General features: G+C 53.0%; 1 protein-coding gene across 16 annotated transcripts in view; it reads left to right on the top strand.

The window, feature by feature from the left end:
• Window positions 1-18,314, top strand: part of ALS2CL (ALS2 C-terminal like) — a 32,421-nt gene extending 14,107 nt beyond the window's left edge. For 2 of the 16 annotated variants that reach the window (XM_055083156.1, XM_055083166.1), the window contains 13 exons: window positions 123-200; window positions 1,025-1,155; window positions 2,348-2,521; window positions 2,679-2,775; window positions 2,941-3,098; window positions 3,693-3,761; window positions 4,678-4,851; window positions 6,082-6,124; window positions 6,726-6,755; window positions 6,949-7,010; window positions 7,118-7,267; window positions 7,554-7,650; window positions 8,070-13,749. In XM_055083156.1, the coding sequence (XP_054939131.1) occupies window positions 123-200; window positions 1,025-1,155; window positions 2,348-2,521; window positions 2,679-2,775; window positions 2,941-3,098; window positions 3,693-3,761; window positions 4,678-4,851; window positions 6,082-6,124; window positions 6,726-6,755; window positions 6,949-7,010; window positions 7,118-7,267; window positions 7,554-7,650; window positions 8,070-8,129 (1,323 nt within the window). In that variant the 3' untranslated portion in view covers window positions 8,130-13,749. Of the gene's footprint in view, window positions 1-122; window positions 201-1,024; window positions 1,156-2,347; window positions 2,522-2,678; window positions 2,776-2,940; window positions 3,099-3,692; window positions 3,762-4,677; window positions 4,852-5,494; window positions 5,553-6,081; window positions 6,125-6,725; window positions 6,756-6,948; window positions 7,011-7,117; window positions 7,268-7,553; window positions 7,651-8,069; window positions 13,750-14,530; window positions 17,134-17,164 lie in introns of those variants that run through there. The other 14 variants (XM_055083157.1, XM_028485890.2, XR_008616736.1 and 11 more) reach the window with 13 other exon arrangements.
• The last annotated feature ends 330 nt before the right edge of the window (window positions 18,315-18,644 follow it).

Raw genomic sequence — 18,644 nt, forward strand, 5'->3', positions numbered from 1 at the left:
GGGAGGTATGGCAGGGCTCAGGACCCTTCTGCCCCTGGGTCACTGCCCACCTCCCCTCCCCACCGCCAGTCTTCTGGCCCTTCCTAACCCACTGCTCCTACCCTCCCCACTTCCTTCCCTAGGGCCCAGGGATCCTTCTCTCTGAAGATGACTCCTTGTATGAGGGCACCTTCACCAGGGACCTGACCTTTGTGGGGAAGGTAAGAGCCACTGAGACCTTGGCTGGGGTCTGTTATCGCCCTGCTTGGATCCAGTGCTGAGGGTAGGTGGAGCAGGTAAGGGAGGGCCTCTCCCATCTCCACTACATCTAGCGGGTGGGTGCAGTGACCATTCCCTGCTGCGGAGATGTCATTTGATCGGGTGTGAGTCAAGAGGGGATAGGTAGGCTTGCCTTGGGTGCAGAGGGTGCTGGTGGTCTCCTGGCTATGTCCCCTCCTGGCCCCCAAGATAAGGATCCACCCCCTCCACCACCACCATCAGTGCCTTGGGCAGGTGCCCCTGGAGGAACATCCTTCAGTATGTTTCTGCCTGAGCTGACCTCACAGAAGGCAGTTGTATCCCTGCTGCGGCCTTTGGAAATGTGGGGACTATTTGACTGGCGGGTACTATGGCATCTAATTGATGGAGACTAGGAATGCTGTGAATGGGACAGTCCCATGCAACAAGGAATTGCCCCTCCTCAAGGCTGGTAACACCTCATGTCCTCCCTAGGCCTCTGCCTACTTCTGGACCCAGTGGTGGTCCTCCCCACTCTGACCTGTGAGTCCCTTCTCTGTCTCCCTTGCTGTTTCCTGCCTCAGAGATGAGCCCCTTGGTTGTGGGCACAGGCAGGGGCTCCTGCAGGGGTGGAGGATTATGAGCCCCTTGGGGTGGGGCAGATTGAATGGATGGTGGGAAGGCCATCCATCAGCTTCTAGCCTCTGTGACCCGGGATGGACAGGCATGAGGCCTGTCATGATGGGATGGAAGGGCAGCTGGACAGACAGATGGACAGACATCTCTGCATCTGTCTCCCGGCTTTCAGGGCAAGGTCACCTTCCCTAATGGCTTCACCCTGGAGGGCTCTTTTGGCAGTGGGGCAGGGAGAGGACTGCATATCCAGGGTGTGCTGGACACAGCTGCCCTCCCTTCAGATCCAGGCAGTACCCGCAAGAGGTGAGAGACTGACCGTCTGGCCTCTGTATTCTGAAGCCTTTCTGGGGGGTGTGTCTGTGTGTGTCTGTGTTTCTACGCTAAAGACTCAGGTCTCATTAGAACGACTTTTCTGTACCTCCTCTTAGCTCTTTGGAGAGTTCAGAGAGCTCAGGTCACATAAGCCTTGTCAGAGATTCTTGGAATTAAGGGCTATGTGACGGTAACTCCACATGCCACAAAACTGGAGAAAAATACTATGTGTAGGCTTTGCTTAGACCCTGCTATTTTTCTAGGAGGGGTAAAAGACAGTTTATGAAACAAAACAAACAAGAATAAGAGCGAAAATTAAAGTGTGAGTTGAGCTTACAAGAAAGGGAGGTGCAGATAGGCCTTATAATCAAACATTAGCCTGGCTCTGAGTTCCCTGGCAGCCAGGTTAAAGAAGGAAACTTACTAAGTGGAATCACTGTCCCTATCGTGGGGTATTTGAGAAGGGGATGGACTTCTTCCCTATGGGGACAGAGTTCTTGGAAAACAGTTGTTCAAGTGGTGACTCTTACTATATCTGTTGAGGTGTGGGTGGTGGTTCTAATGGTACCAGCCAGCATTTCACATGTTGATTACTTGACACATTGTCCCTGCATGTTTCTTTTCCCTGACAGCAGGAGCTAGAAGTGGATTGCAAACCCTAGGGGTGTGAGCCCGGGTCGGGTGCAGGTGTAGGAAAATCTATGAGCGTGACATGGGAGAGCAGTGCTCCATTAGACACTGCACCAGACACACACACGGACAGACCCCTAGGCCTATTGGCTGAGACAGGATCAAGCTCAGGAAGGACCCAGGTGTGGTAGGAGGGAGAGCGGGGTCCCGTGGCGGGGGAGTCCTGGGATTTGGGCCCTGGTCTCTCTTAGGCCAAGACCCCACTCTCTGGACTTGGCCTTCAGCTCTCTAGCTCTTTCTGTTTCTTTTCCAGTGCTCTGTGTGCCCCTGTCTCTTTTCTCTACCGTGGAGTAGATTCTCTCTGACCCTCTCTGCCTCCCGTTTCTCCTCCTGGAGCCTTGGAGGTCAGGCCGCTCTGCATCCCCACTCCATCCACCCCACCTGGGCCCTGACTCTGGGCCAGGCTGGATATCCCCACCTCTCCACGGGCTGGACAGGGTCCTGCCCAGCATGGCTCCATCCCTATCCATGTCCCCCACTGCCTCCATCGCAGGCAGCTGGGCCTGGGCGTCTTCCCTGTGGAGAGCCGCTGGCAGGGCGTCTATGGCCCCTTCCAGGACTTTGTTCAAGCTGGCTGCCCTGGAGACCTGCAGGAGGCCCTGCTGGGCTTCCACGTGCAGAGCTCAAGGGAGCTGCGCAAGTCCCAGGAGTACCTGTGCTGCGAGAGGTGAGGCCCAGGCATGTGTGGGCGTGTGCACCCATAGGGCATCCAGAGCTCAGTGTTGGGGCCAGTGGGGCTCTGAGTGGTCTAGGGGAGGAAGGCTTCCCAGAGGGGGCAGGCCTGGGCATGGGTGAGAGACGTGTGTGTGTGTGTGGTGCCCCAGGACCCACCCCGAGGACCACGCAGGCAGAATGGAGGACATCCTGGAGGAGCTGCTGCAGCACCGGGCGCCCGAGGCCCTGCAGCAGTGCCTCAGGAAGGTAAGGGCTCCAGGGGAGGGTGCTGACCAGAGGGGACAGGCCTGCCTGTGGGCCCTTGCTGAGAGGGCCTCGGTGCTCCCATCTAAGAAGTGGGGTCTTGTGTGAGCATGCTGTGCTCCAGCCCACGGTGCTGAGTATCTCTTTGTTGCCTTTGCACCTGCCCAGGCCCTGAACAACTCTCTGCATCCCCTGGGAAAGCTGCTCCGGACTCTGATGCTGACCTTCCAGGCCACATACTCAGGCATTGGGGCCAACAAGCACCTGCAGGGGCTGGCGCAGGAGGAAGTGAAGCAGCACGCCCAGGAACTCTGGGCCGCCTACAGGTGAGCTTGGTGGCACATGGGGACAACCACTGCCCTGTGACCCCAGGGTGGGGGGTAGGGGGAGCTCTGCCCTTTCCAAGCATCAGCTCTGTCTGGTGCACTGGGTAGGAAGGGTGCCTTTGCCTTGGGTCTGGATCGAGAGAGAAAGAGAGGGTGGATTGGTTAATATGCAGCTGGTGAGCATAGGGGTTAGAGGGTGGGGAGGTGATAGCAAGGCCTGACTGCAGCCAGAGTCCAAGCCCCAGCCAGGCCCTGGGCTAGCCCTGACCCCAGGAGAACTCTAACCCCACTGCAAGCTGAGCCTGACCTGGGCTCAGACACCATCTCCTGTCCTGTCCTGTCCTGGCTGAGCTGTGACCTCGTCAAACACTATAAACTGAAACCTTAGATGCTGCAGTTAGTTCTGTTTTAGGGTTCCAGGACACTCAGGCGGACATCCTGTACTCCCAACCTCCTCACTGCTGGGGTTTGGGCCGCTGGGCTCTGCAGGCCTCAGGCTCCATGGTTCTGGGGGCGGAGCCCACCTGCCTGGCCTTTGGTGACTCCCATTCTGTGGGAGATGGCAACCACGCCGCCCCTCCCTTTGGTCTGCAGGTGTCTGCTGCAGGTTGCCTTACAGTGCAAGGGCCAGGCCCCAGAGGAAGATGAAGATGCAGAGACAAGGTGACTGCCCCCATTAGGTCTGTGGGGTTCTCTGCCCTGGTGCAGCCAGGCTCGGGTCCTGGGAGTCCTTATACCTTTGCTTCTGGGCCCTCCTTCAGGGAAAAAGGGTGTTTCTTGGGAAATGTTAGGGGTTCATGCTATTGACCAAATATTGTTCATTGACCATTCAAGAATCAGAATGATCCATGACCTCTCTTCCTTGAGCAACCTGGGGAGGGGCACTGCCACAGTGCATCAAATGCATCTTTGTTCTAAACATGTTATCCCACTCTCATCTCTTGGGTGTATGGAGGGTGAGCAGCTGCCTCAGGCACCTCCTTCTCCCTGTGCACAGATGTGGAAACTGAGGCCTGGCAGGGGCTGAGCCTGAGGTCGCACAGAGCAGGAATTAAGTGGGTCATTAAATCTGTCTCCCCAGTCCCCCAAGACCAAACCTTACAATTTGCCTTCAGATTCCAGGTCCAGAGATCCTGATCAGAGAGGTCTTTCTGTTACTGCATTGCAGGAGGCATGGGAAATGGGGTTAGACATTAGGGAGAACTTCCCCCTGAGTCCTTGGAAGCACAGAAAACTAGGAGGCAGAACTGGACTAGCTTGGAACGGCTGCTGAGAGCTTTGCTGCAGGTCACTGGTCTATCAAGGCCCTGGTTTTGCTTTCAATCAGATGGGGATCAAAATTTTGCCTCAGCTGCCATATTGGTTCTCAAAGTCAAGTGAGAGCATGATGTAGTCACAGATGACAATTGGTTGTGAAATGACTGAGAACAGGCTGGGAAGGGTTTTCTCTGGGATGGAGGAGGCTGGAGGCAGGAACACTGGTGGGACAATGAGTTCTGTGGGCTCTTTGAGGGGCAGCCCAAGTAGATCCCCACGCCCACGCTGCTGACCCTTACCTGTCCTGGTGGCTCTCACTCAGGGACCTGCAGGTGCACAGATTGGTGCTACCCCTTGTCCTGCCCAGCTTCTACTCGGAGCTCTTCACTCTCTACTTGCTTCTTCATGAGAGGGAGGACAGCCTCTACAGCCAGGGCATTGCCAACCTTAGCCTCTTCCCCGACACCAAGCTGCTTGAGTTCCTGGACGTACAGAAGTAAGCCTCCCTACCATGCCACGTTTGCCAGAGTTCTTGTGTAGCAGAGGGTACAAACCCAAATTGTCTTCAGCAAAGAAGCGGGGAGGTTAATTGGCTCGTGTACCCATGAAGTTCTAAGGTGTGGCTAGATTCAGGTGTGGCTGGATCTGGGTGTCCCGCTGCATGATAAAGGAAGCAACTTCTCTCTTTCTCTGTTGGGCTGTCTCTGGCTCCCCCATATGGTGACAAATATGGCACCAGCCACTTGAGGTTTATATTCTCCCAGCTCAGGCCCCACAGGGAGCTGGTGTCTCCTTCCCAACAGCTCCAGCAGAGCCTCTGAAGTTCCTCCCTGGCTTGGCTGGGGTCTTGAATGTGCCCCTGAATGTTGGCTGTGGCCCAGATTGGCCAGGCTGGCCTCAATATCTACCACTGGGGCTGGGGCAAGGTCACCTGCTCCCAGCTCTTGGACTGAGAGTGGGAGAGGGGAGATCCTCAAGGGGAAACCAAGGACTGTTCCAGAAGTCGGTCAGGGCCTCCCTTCCACCCTCAGTCATCAAAATGTTCTTTCTCCTCCATGCCCCTTTGATCCATTGATACTACCAGTGTTGAGGGCATGAACGCACTCTCTCCTCCCACACCTGGTTCCCTTTGTCTCAAGGTGATGGCGCTTCCCATTCCCCTTCCTGCCAAAAAACCTTGTTTCCCCTTCCGATGTGGTGAGTGTTTCCTATATCTGACCAGGCACCAGCCCAGAGACCTGGTTGTCCATGGCTTTGCAAGAGTCCCTCCTCCCCACCCCTCCTGCTGCCTCAGTGCCGCCTCCTCCATGCTGGCCTCCCTGCTCCATTGGCTCTACTTGCCTTGCGTGGCATCCCTACTTCTCGCCAGCCTGGGCCAGCTCACTGAGCCCCTGGAGCAGTCTCCAGCACTGAGCTCTCTGGCCTGACCCCCAGGACTTTGCCCAGGAGGGTCCCCTGGCCTGCAGCACTGCCCCTCTGTCTCCTCACTGTGTCCCAGTCCCACTCGTGTTTTGGGGGTGCATGGAGGGCTGCCCTCTCAGGGAATCCCTCCTGCCCTCCTCTTGCCTGGGCTTCACACAAGTGTTCCCAGATGCCATTGTGCATCCCCTGCCCCTTTCCCCTGCTCAGCCCTCCTGGGGGACATGGAGGTGCAGGGAATTTGCCCTCTGACCTCAGACCCCACACCCCGGTCCTGGCAAAGCTTCCCATCTTGCTTTAATTTCAGGCACCTGTGGCCCCTCAAGGACCTCACGCTGACGACCAATCAGGTGAGAGTGTGGGCCCATTACCTGCCCAGGAGAGGGAGGCCTGAGCCTGAGCTGGGCCCCCAGGTTTGCCCAGGCTTCCGAGCAGCTCTCTGCCTCATGGTCACTGGTCAGAAGCTGCAGAGGTGGGTGAGGGAGGAGATGGCAGGCTTTCTGCACTGTTCTGATTTCCCATGTGGGTGAGTATACAGCCACAGTGACCAGGTTCAAGCATAGGTTCCACCCTTTTACTGGCTGTATGACTTTGGGTGAGACACTTGATCTCCGTGCCTCAGTTTTCCCATCTGTAGAAGTAGTCCCTGATGCAGTACTAGTACTATCTCATGTGATTGTTGTCGGGTGATGTGGGCCAGAACACAAGGGGCATTGGTTCTCAAAGTGTGTTTGCTGGATTGGCAGCATCAGCATTGTCTGGGAGCCTGTTAGAAAAGCAGATTCTTGGACCCATCCCAGACCTACTGAGTCAGAAACTCAGGGAGTGAACTTGGAATTTCTGTTTCAACAAGCCCTGGGACTCAAGAGCCATTGACATAGAACTGGGTGGCACCCAGTGACCATTGGCTGTTATGATTCTTATCTTCTTTTTCCATTTTGATCCTCCCAGCCTCCTGGAGACCATTTACCCCACTTTACAGTTGAGTAAACTGAGGCTTACATTGGATCTGTGACTTGCCCTGGGTCACTCAACCCTTTGGGCAGAGTTGTGCTGAAGCCAGTGATGGGGAAGGGGTGGGTGGTGAGGGGCTCGGGGGCCAGCCCTGAGGAAAGAGGAGGTGACAGAGCTGGGGGGCTGCGGCCTCATCTAACCCACTCCCCCAACCACGCAGAGATACTCCCTGGTCAGAGACAAGTGCTTCCTGTCAGCCACGGAATGTCTGCAGAAGATGATGTGAGTCCACACCCCAGGGAGGGTGGGTGTGGGTGGCAGGAGTGTTGGGGACCCTGGTTGGGACTGGACCTGAGGGCCTTGATCTGGAGCCAGCTACCCTGCTGCAGCACCACGGTGGACCCCTGGGAGAAGCTGGAGGTGCTGGAGAGGACATATGGGGAAATTGAGGCCACTGTGTCGCGGGTGCTCGGCCAGGAGCACAAGCTGCCCATGGACGACCTGCTGCCGCTGCTCATCTACGTGGTGTCGCGTGCCCAGTGAGCCCCAGCTGGGGGTGGGCTGCAGGAGGTTCCTTCCCCACCCTGCCCAGCCCCAACCAAGTCATACTCCAAAGTCTTTGAACATGGGGGTTTATGGACACAGCCTTTTTTGGTACACATGAGGAAGCTGAGGCCCACCCAGGGTCCCGTGGGTGCCAAACTCAGAGCAGGGACCACACCCCAGGTGTCCAGCCACCCAGGCCAGAGCTCCTTCCCGGCTGCTGGATGCCTGTCCCTGATAGGTCCCCTTTTCCCTCTCGTTGTGGTGGCGGTGGTTCTCCAGAATCCAGCACCTGGGAGCCGAGATCCACCTGATCCGTGATATGATGGCCCCTATCCACACAGGAGGCCTGTATGACTTCTTGCTCACGGCCCTGGAGGTGAGGGACAGAGATGGTGGGCCCAGGCAGAAATGCCCTGGCCACTGAGGCAGACCCCTTTCACCCCAGACACCATCACGGAGATGAGCTCAAATTCACAGCTTCTGTGTGTCTCCATGGGAAGGGTCCTCACAGAGCCACTGCTCTTGCCCTTGTTAAAAGGGGCTGGGTGGGGGGAGGTGGGCACAGTGCATCCCGGCCTTCGGATCCCTAGGACTGAGTGTGTTCCAGGCTGCAACCCTGAGCACAGTGGGAGAGGGAAGGACCCATTTCCTTGCAGACTGTGGCTGAGGGCTGAGTTGGAGACACAGTGGTCCAGGCCCGGGAGGTGGGTGCACCCCAGTGTCAGGCCCTAGAGCCTGCGCATGTGGGTGAAGCGGGCAGGCCAGCTGGCTTCAGCCTCGCCTCTCTCCCGCTAGTCCTGTTACGAGCACATCCAGAAGGAGGACATGAGGCTGCATCGCTTGCCCAGCCGCTAGAACTCCAGGGAGCCGTGGTAGCTCAGCTTCTCCTGGACAAACCGCAGAGCTGAGAGGGGCCACCGTGGAATTCCCGTGGAGTGAGCGTGGCCCACTCTGGCCCTTGTGGCCCACAGGACAGAAGGCAGGATGAGCCCTGGAGGTGGCTCTTGGAGGAGATGAGCGTTTACTTTCTCGCAGGGAGATGCTGCTGCCGTCCTGACTGGGAGGAGGGTGAGGGTGATGGGTGTGGCCCCAGAGCTGGTGGTTTCCCCTGCCCCCTGCCACTCTCTAGGCCAGCCTCGGATGAGCTTCTTGACCTGCAACAGCTCATGGACTGGGGGCAAGGAGCCCCTGGCCTCTCCTTGCCTCATCCTTGCCTCCAAGTTATTGAGCCTCTCTGGGCCTCAGTGTTGCCATCTGTAAAATGGTGGACTACATGGTCTGTAAAGGGCCTTCCATCCATCTTGCTGACTTCTGGCATCCTTCCGTAAGTCTGACTTTGGTCTCTTGGGCTGTAACTGAAGTTCTTGTGTCTCGGGTGGTATCAATCCATTTCTCCTCTCCTGGTCAGAGGCTCCAAGCTGCTAGTGACGGCTCCGTTTATTGGGCTTTTTTCCCATGAGTTGTCTCCTGTGGACCTGCCTTCTTTCCAACTGCCCCAGAGCAGAGCTGGCCTCTCAGGGCTGCAAGGCAGGAACAGCTCCAGCTCCACCCTGACCTGCTGGGTGGCCTCTGGCAAGGCCCTTCCCCTTACTGGGTATGCAGTTGAGAGCGTGGACTTGGGGGTCTCTGAACTACAGTCCGCATATCATGGCTGTGCTGGAGCAGGCCAGGGGCGGGGGAGGAAACTCACCTAGCTTGCCTCACTGCCAGCAGGTAGGTGCCAAGGGAATTAACACACCTATGACCTCTGTGGGCCTGTGTGCAGGAGGGACAATGGAGGCACGAGGTTGGCCTATGCCCTGACCGATAAGCACCTCTGGCTCAGGACCCCAACAGGAGTTGGGGAGGGAGGCGTTGGGAGCTCCTTTGCCTTTGGGAAGGGAGGACTTTATTTAAATAGTGGTTCTAGCGTGGAACCAGAAAACACAGAACTGGGTCTCGGGGCAACTTCATCCCTGCCGGGCCTCAGTTTCTCCTCCCCACATGGAGGAGTTTGGGCCAGGTGGCCTGCAGGGGCTCCCCCGCCCTAACATGAGATGTGTGACAGTAGGCAGGGTGACTGTGTTCTGAAGTGGTCTAAGGGCAAAGCATGGGGAGAGGGTGGGTTTATGCAGGGGCGTAGCCCTGGAGGACAAGCTGGGCCTAGCTGCCAGGCCCATGCCTTGGACTGTAAGCAAATTGGGTCACACATCTTGGCTCTGGGTGTGCCTTCCATAAAAAAACACTGAGGGAGGCTCCAAGAAAGCCTGGGCCCAAGGCCGAATCCCCAAGGATTTAGCAGGGGGCGATCCAAGGACCTTCAGAGATACTGTGGGGCATTGAGTGGAGAGACTCAGCTACCTCCATGCACTGCCACCTCCAGAGGAAGGGGTGGGGGTGAGTTTTCCCTGGCTGTTCCGCCAAATGTGGCAGCTTGAATGGAGAAAGGTCCTGGGCTCTGGTTTTGCCAGACACTCCTGTGGTGTCCCCGCAGCGTCCCTGGAAGAGGGTTGAACTGAGGAAGGGTAAGGATATCCAGGCTGTCGTGGGCATGCACCTCACCCAAGACTATGGCAGCTCTCCAGCAGTTGTCAGGTAGTTCTTGTCCCTTAACAAGTGACAACAGCCTTGCCCAAGGGCAGCCCTGAGTTGGTGCGATGCTGCAGCCTCACTCCGGAGAGCACCGCACACTCCCCGGCTCCATCAGGATCTGTGCACACTCACCGCAGTGCAGATTCACCAGGACCTTTCACCCATCCTCTTGCTGGGCCTCCCCAACACCTACTGAATTGGGGCCCCTGGACAGGGCTTCAGGAGATTCCCGGGGCAGCTCGGGCTGCTGTGTCCGACCCTTTCAGCACAACCATAAAGCCAGCAGGGGCCTTCGAATTAGACAGTGAGCGAATTGACAACTGAGGTCAGTTCTTCATTTACAGAAGAGATACCTGGAGCCAGGTAACCACCTGCCGTGTGGGTGCCTGGGGAGGCTGATGGAGATGGCCACCTGCGGGCAGGCGAGTCCCCGCTCCAGTGATGGCCTCCCCCGGCTGCTGCAGGAGCCCCTTCGCTGCAGTGAGAGCACTGGTGTCCACTCTGTGAGTCTGGTTGGGAACCAGGAACTCTAGCGCCTAGGGTGATCCAGCTGACGTCAAAAGCAGCCTCTGCCCTCCGTCTTTCTGGTCCCCATCTCTTCTCCAGGATGAGGATTCTGCTTTCAGCAGTGATCGTGAGGAAGTCGTAAAATTCTTCACAATCAATCTCAATCAGGACTTCATGATCACCAGGGCCAGAGAGGAGAGAGGCCAAGGGAGATGCTTTTCACTGACGGCATTCTGACAGGCTACAAAGAGCCACACTGGCCCTGTTCTCAAGGGCCTGGACTTGGGGCTGAGAAAGACAGAGACACCTGAGAGTTATTAAATGGCCTCTCAGTGAGCAGATGTGTCTGAGTCACACAGCCCAACCCCCCACTTTTCTCCCCCAATGCAGCCCTGGTCCTGCATGCAGTCTCTCTTGCAACCTCTCAACCCCTGCTTCCCCCCCACCCTTTACTTCACTTCAATAGTCAAACCTATCTGCTGCCACCTCTTGCTCTCCAGCTCCTGCCCCTCCTTGTTCTGTCCCCTAGAAATGTCCTCCTCCAGTTCCACTGGGTCCCAGGCTGCTCCATCCTCGCAGGCCCAGCTCTCATGAAGCCCCGTCTCCCAGGGCAGGAGTCTCCCTGCTCCCCAGCCCTTCTCCGGGGCCCCTTCCCCGGCCTCATCACGTTACTGTTGTGTGACTGGTGGGGTCCCTGCTTCCCCCCAGTTCGCCAGGCACACGGCTCACTGCTTGCTAGGCCGAGAGAAGGGGGGAGCTGGATCCAAGTTCTGACCAAGTCTCTGTTTATTCAGACCACCCTTGAGGGTGCTGGGAGCTAGTGCACAGTCTGGGCAGCCCCTTGCCCACTGCAGCCCCAGAGAAGGCTGGAAGGAGTCAGGGTTGGGGGTGAGAGCAGTCGGAGCAATGCTGTGTAACCTGAGCAGGGACCTGAGTGAGGGCCACATGGCCTCAGCTGTCGGGTCTCCCAGAGGGATGGCTGCTTACTCTGGGGTCAGCGAATGGCAGGGACTGCCCTCCTGTGGGCACTGGGGAAGGGATAAGTTCAGGGTTAGGGTCAAGGTCAGAGTCAGGGTCAGTGTCAGGTTAGGGTTAGGGGTTAGGATTGAAGTGAGAGTGAGAGTCAAGGTCAGGTTCAGGTTAGCTCAGGGTCCTAGTGCAGGTCAGGGCTTTCCTGGTTGGCTTGGTCAGGAGTTGTACAGAAGTGAGCTCTGGCTTTTATCTCATTGTGAGCAAGAACCAGGGATGGGGACCAGGCTGCCAAGGCCTTGATCTGTCCATGACCTCGGCCAAGTCCTTCCCCTAACTGGGTCCTCTGCCCTGTGTGTAAGGAAGGTTGCTGCTAGGCACTATTGTTCTGCCATCCAGGAAGGAGGAGGAGACCTGGAGTGGAGGAACATATGTTCTGCTCCTGGAGAAACACAGGACTGAGAGCGGCTAGGTCAGGATGGGGACTGAACCCAGACAGCCTCACTCCAGAGCCCAAGCTCCACCTGGGGGTGAGCTGGAGCCCAGGAGTCGGGGCCACCTCCCCTCTCCCCACATGCACAGGAGGTGCCTCGAGATGGGCAAGTCTCTCCCAAAGCCACCTCCACATGTGCCCGTGGATGAGGCCTGCCCCCTCAGATCCAAGGAGGGCTGGCAAGAGACCGGGAGAGGGGGAGCTGGTCCCGTCAGCAGGACCAGGTGGGGGGTGACAGATCCAGCAATCAGTTCAGTTTAGAGCACTAGCTATGGTCTGGAGGAAGCACACAAGAGAAGTTTGGTTTTGCTCTTGTTCTGACAGTAGAGGGAGACCACAGGGCACCCGCAGTAATAAGATGACGCTAAGGGAGATCGTATCAGCATCTAGAAAATTAATCTTATTTTGTCATTTTGGTGGAGGCCATCCTGCCTCCTGAGTCAGTAGTCCTCAGTTCAGAGTGTCCCAAGAGTGGGTGTCCAGGACTTAGATCGAAGGCAGTGGTGATGGTCTGGGACGAGGTTGCCAAAGCATTCTGAGATGACAAGCTGGGCCAGGTGTCCTGCAGGTGAGAGCCAAGTCGCTAATGCCCCCCTCCCCAACATCTCTGACCTTCGGGAGTCTGAGGTGCTCCTTCCCCACCAGCGGAGCAGCTGTCCTTTCACGGCCGCACGGTCAGTATATGTATGACCTGTCCCTGCAGCACAGGGACTTTATCCTTTTAGAAGTCCTCGCCATTTCTTACTCTGGCTGGATTCATCCCTAGGAGATTCCTGTGTGGCATCCCAGAATGTGGCGGCCATGCCGGCAGGTGTGCCTTAGGGGCTGTCACCTCATACTCATTATTAGCAATGTCCACAAGTGCCTGATCCAGCACACATAGGCATGAGATAAGGGAAGCCCCAGGCTTGTCATCTCAGAATGTTTTGGCAACCTCGTCCCAGACCATCACTACTGCCTTCAGGAAACCAGGCTACGGGACCTGTGGGTGGCAGAGCAGAGCTGAAGGTGGACTCAGGAGGGGAAAAGGGAAGCAGGCGAAGGCTCATTATGTGAAAGGTCCCATGAGTGCCAGATAGTTGTCTGCTGTTGGCACTCGTGACCGTGAGGGTGGCATCACTGTCTGACTGGATGTGTTCAGGGAGTTCAAATATGTAGCAGCACATTTAGGAGTTCTCAAATGGTATGGCCTGCATTTGCTCTGCAAGTGGGAATTGTTGTGTTGTACCCAGAAAGGGTATCACTGTAGTCAGCACCCTGTGGTACCCCTGGGACAAGGGTAAAGGGTTTCTAGAGTCTATTTGCCAGGACTGGCCAGGTCTAGTGCACTGGACCGTGCACCCCAGAGTTCCCTTTGTCACTTGCTGGTGGAGCTGCCAGTCAGGCACATTAGCCAGGCTTCCTTGGCCTCAGGTGCTGGCATTGCCAGGCTTTGATCTATGGCTTGATTGCCATGCCCTTTGTGATGATGTATCCAGGTGGCTGTGGTCTTTACCTGTGTGATGCAGAATTGATCAGCATGTCGGTTCCACTGATGTTCATTGCCAAAGCATCCTTTTCCATGGGTCATGGACAGAGTGCATGGGTCCTGTGCAGTCTTCTGCCACAGTGTTTGTCCCTAAGGGGCTGGGATTCGATCCAGGTTGTTTGGTTGTCAGGTGCTACACTGATGTCCATTGGCTACTGGCTGCAAGTTGGTGAAAATGTAACAAGATGTGTTCAGGGGGTGTCTTCCAGGACAAGCACCAGTCTGCATCTCTGTCCACGGGCAGAGTTTTTTCTTTTCTACATGCTTTGGCTTTTTCCTGCGGCTGCCCAGCCACAGTGGACCGTTTAATATAACTGGTCTGACTGTGCATCGGGCCCAGGCATCTTCTGGGACCTCGGTGTACCGAAGACCCCACGTCTGAGGGTCACCCATTCATGCAGGTGAGAGAGTCCATTGATGGCTGGTTTACTCCTTTCTTGGATGTACCAGTTTCATTTAGTAACAGGTGCTTGCTGGGCAGGGCCCACTTTATCCCATAACACATGTGCCGGGGAGGAGCAACACAAGGGGAGCTGATCTCTCATTGTCCACCTATGCCCAGTTACAAGCCAGGTTAATTGGCCCTCACATGGGGTATGCTGAGCCGTGACTGTCAGGCAACTGCCACTCAAAGCACCAGGGGTCGCCTTTGCTGCGTGTCAACTTCCTTCTGCCCCAGGCTCCAGGTTGCCTATCTCAGTCCCCCACACTGTCATTGGAAAGGCTCTTTAGGATAAATTGGCCTGAGCGGGAGGCAGTCTGTACAGCCTGCTGGTTGCTTTCTTTAAGCACTTCTGCGTCCACAGCTCTTTAGTTGGTGTGTGGTGATCTCCTTCCCCGTCCACCCTTGTCTTCTAAACTGCTTTACTGCCACCACGTGGCTGGGCCGGGGAGTGTGGCTTTTTTCCCTGTTAAGACAACCTTCTGACTGGAGTTACAAACCCAGCCCACAGTGATAGCTTCTGCATCAGAAACATAGGTTCCTCCACCTTGTGAGGGACAGCAGTTCTTTTCTTGATGCCCGAGGGAGGCACCCTTCTCAGAGTTCTGGGTTCCTTCCCCATAAGGCCCGTCTTCCAAGTTTCTATGTTTTCAAATCTTTAGCCTCCCCCATTTCTTTCTCCAGCCCTAGGGAGAGGAAGCTGCTTTATATAACTGTTTGAGCATTCTTTTCTTTTGCCTTTTTAGTTCTTCAGTTGCTGGGTGTCGTAGGCAGAATAATTGTTCTCCGAAGATGTCCACACCCTAATCCCTGGAAGCTGAGAATAGGTCACCTTACATGGCAGAAGGGACTCTGTAAATGTGGTTAAGTTGAGGACCTTGCAATGGGGAGCTGATCCTGGGTTATCTGGGTGGGTTCAATCTAATTATGTGGGTCCTTAGAAGTTGAGGAGGGAGACGAGAGAATCAGAGGGAGATGTGACCACCGAGGAATGGCCCGGGAGATGGCAGCGTTGGAGCATGGGAATGTGAGAGCCTCTAGGAACTGGAAAAGGCAAAGAAATGGATTCTCTCCTAGAGCTTCCAGAAAGGAACACAGCCCAGTGAGAGTCATGTTGGATTTCTAACCTACAGAACTGAAAGAGAATGCATTTGCGTTGTTTTAAGTGACCAAATTTGTGATAATTTGCTCTTGCAGCAATAAAAAACACATAACTGGTTAATGCTTTTATATTAAATTCTCTGTTAATATAACTGGTGAGGTTTCATCTTCCCTGCCCTGGGCTAATTCAGAGACTCCCTCCAACTCCCTCACGTCCTGCATATTCCTGTCACTCCAGATGGTGGACAGTGTGAGCTCAGGGCAGATCCCATCTCTCCCACCTCTATCTCTCATGCTGGGTGGCTCTGACGTGCAGGAAATTCTTCCCTCTGACGAACCTCTGTGTGTCTCTAATCTTGTGTGTCCTATAACTGGCCCCTGGATGGCACAGACCCCACAGGATTCCCAGGCTCCCAGGAAGCTAAGATTCTGTTCCCTCCTTGCTTGTGACATCTTCAACTTATAAAGTACCCTGTCATCATGTAGGGCCTCCCCAGACTTGGGGCTTTTGGCCCCAAACCCTCTTCAGCCTTTCACTTTAGACCCTTCTGGTCACATAGACCCAACTCACTCAGGGCAGGTAACAAACCACATGCCCTCCAGTTCTCTCTCATAAAAAGGGATGGTGTAGCTTCCTCCACAGACCACAAAAACAAGCACCAGATAAACTGAATAGTTAAAAGGTAAAAATAAATCTAAATATATTAGAAGAAGAGATAGCAGAATAAGTCCCCAAATTAGTATGCAAAAGACCATTTTATTTAAGGATGAGCATGAACTCCTGTTGATGCTGCCTAATGGTTTTGGGGACCAAATTAAAATAGTAGACCACCTGGTAGACTGTACCAACTATCAGTGCATAGGCTAGAAAATTCATTCAAGAAGTAGAGGGTAAAATGATGTTCTTGTACATGTAAATAGATAATAGATTTAATGTTGGTGAGCAGAATATCCAAGATGACCTTGAAGTTTCAGGAACTGTTGACTGAGCATGGCTGTGCCCCTGGTATACTAGAGAACATAGAAAAAAACCTTTGTTAATTGAGAAAGAGAAATTATAAATTTGGCTTTGATTCACTCTCTCTATAAAAATGGTGATTCATTTTCATGTGTCTGTTACTCATCTATTTGAGAGCCATGAGTTAAATCTTTGGAATGCTTACTGGCTTTAGGACCTGTTTTACTCCTTATCCCTTGCAAGATGTTCTTATCAGGACTCAGCAGAAGACTAATGTAGCACTTGGGGGCAAAGAGTCAGCTTAGTAGTCCTGCACTGGAGGCCGAGATGGAAAAGATCTCCATGGCCACCATGGTGCTGTGATAGACAGGGAAGGATGTGACCCAGACACTGCAAAACACCAGCTTGCTTGAACTTGACTTCATTGAAGGTGTCAGGTAGATTCCTGGCCCAGAAAGCCACAGCAGTGCTCCCCAGGGTCAAGGATCCCATGTACCCCAGGACACAGCAGAAGGCAGTGACAGAGCCCTTAATGCAACCAGTGATGTGTGTAGGGTCAGAGTGTGTGTTCATTTCAATGAAAGGAGGAGAGAGTCCCAATCTGGTTCTAGATAGTGACTTGGATCAAGGCACAGATGGGAAGGACAGAGTCAGGTGCTCCTGATATCAACCACTGCCTCGTCCTTTTCCCTTTGTTTTGAAAGCCAAAACCACAGTAATGATTTTACCCAAAACAGTGGAAATAGCCGCAGTAAACACAAATGCAAATGTTGTTTGCTGAGGTATGCAAATGCCTGTGTTGGGAAGGCCAATGGAGAGTAAGAAACAGGGAACCCAGGAAGAGGGAGGTGAGCAGGATGTAGCTGTGGATTGGTTGTTGGCCTTGATGATGGGAGTGTCTCTGTGCTTCCCAGAGACCCCAAGGACCACAGCTGTGAGAACAGAGAAGCACAGAGCAGTGCAGGCCAGAGCCATCCTCAGTGGGTCTTGATAAGGTAGGGAAGTCACTTTCTTTGGGAGACAGTGGTTTTGATTTGAGTTTGAGTACTGATGATCTGGACACCTCACACACTGGTGTGTATCTGACAAGAAGAGAAAAGATGTGCAGTGTCTCCAGTTCAGGGACTCCTACTAATTCCCAAGAAAAAGAGTCCCCTTTCGGAACTTTGGACATATTGTCCATCCTGATGCACATTCAGACAATAGCGATGAAATTTACAATTTTCCATTGATGCTATCTAAAGGTTTTCTGGACAAAATGAAAATTTCTGTCACTTATCATTTCCTATGTGTAAGGGAGCTATTTTGTTTCGTTTCACAGGGAAACTATTATAGATTCTTAGAGATACAAATATTATATCTTCAGGTTATATCCCGGATTACAGTGTTTCCCCACCTTAGGTGAGTAATTTATTCTTGAAAAACATGTTTTTACTGAGTATTAGATAAGTTTAAGGAATGACTGTTGGTTTTGTTAGGTGTGATAATTTTGTACTAATTATATGGGAAAACTTCATATTTTCAGAGAAACCTAAGGAGTGAAATGTCAATATATCTGTAATTTATTCTCAAAAACATTTGCAGAACAGTAATAAATGAAGCAAACATGGCAAAATGTTAGCAGTTAAAATTTTGATCACATATATGCATATTCATTATACTTTAAATTTGAAAATGCTTATAACATAAAGATCAGAAGAGGAAAAAAACCATAAACATCATTTGGGGCAAATTCTCCTAAGTTAAAAGCATAATTAAGTTTAATTTCAGTGGAAAATTGTTAATTCATTCCAGAGCCCCAAATTTAAGCACTGAGTTAAAATAACACAGAATTCCTTTAAAAGTAGGCACACAGTTATTCCAGGTTTTAATGTTATCTATCATAAACTGACATAATAAGACAGGCTCACTTTTATTAACTTATGTCTGCCTACCTACACTGCTTCAAGTCCTTTGTGTCTCACATATTATACACCTAAATTTCTGTTTATAAATTATGCACTTGATAATCAGTGTATGTTACTTGAGTCTTTCATCCAAGAATCCATCAGAAAACACAGGATAGAATTAAAAAGTCTATAAAAATAATGTTAATAAAGCACCAAGATTGCCACCACAGGAAACCAGCAAACCAGGAGTAAATCAATGAGACATGCTTTTTTTTTTTAAGTGGGGTATGGTTGTTTTACAATGTTGTGTTAGTTTCTACTGTACAGCAAAGTGGAGTTCCCTGTGCTATATAGCAGGTTCTCATTATTTATCTATTTTATGCATATTAGTGTATATAAGTTAATCCCAATCTCCCAATTCATCCCATCCCCCTTTTCCCCCCCTGGTGTCCATACGTTTGTTTTCTACCTTGCAAACTGGTTCATCTGTACCATTTTTCTTTCTGCCTTGCAAACTGGTTCATCTGTACCATTTTTCTAGATTCCACAAATATGCTTTAATATACGATATTTGTTTTTCTCTTTCTGACTTACTTCACTCTGTATGACAGTCTCTAGGTCCATCCATGTCTCTACAAATGACCCAATTTCGTTCCTTTTTATGGCTGAGTAATATTCCGCTGTATATATGTACCACATCTTCTTTATCCATTCATCTGTCGATGGACGTTTAGATTGCTTCCATGACCGGGCTATTGTAAATAGTGCTGCAGTGAACATTGGGGTGCATGTGTCTTTGAATTATGGTTTTCTCAGGGTATATGCCCAGTAGTGGGATTGCTGGGTCGTATGGTAATTCTATTTTTAGTTTTTTAAGGAACCTCCATACTGTTCTCCATAGTGGCTGTATCA

Source organism: Physeter macrocephalus, unplaced genomic scaffold, assembly GCF_002837175.3.
Source record: "Physeter macrocephalus isolate SW-GA unplaced genomic scaffold, ASM283717v5 random_658, whole genome shotgun sequence".
NCBI lineage: Eukaryota > Metazoa > Chordata > Mammalia > Artiodactyla > Physeteridae > Physeter > Physeter macrocephalus.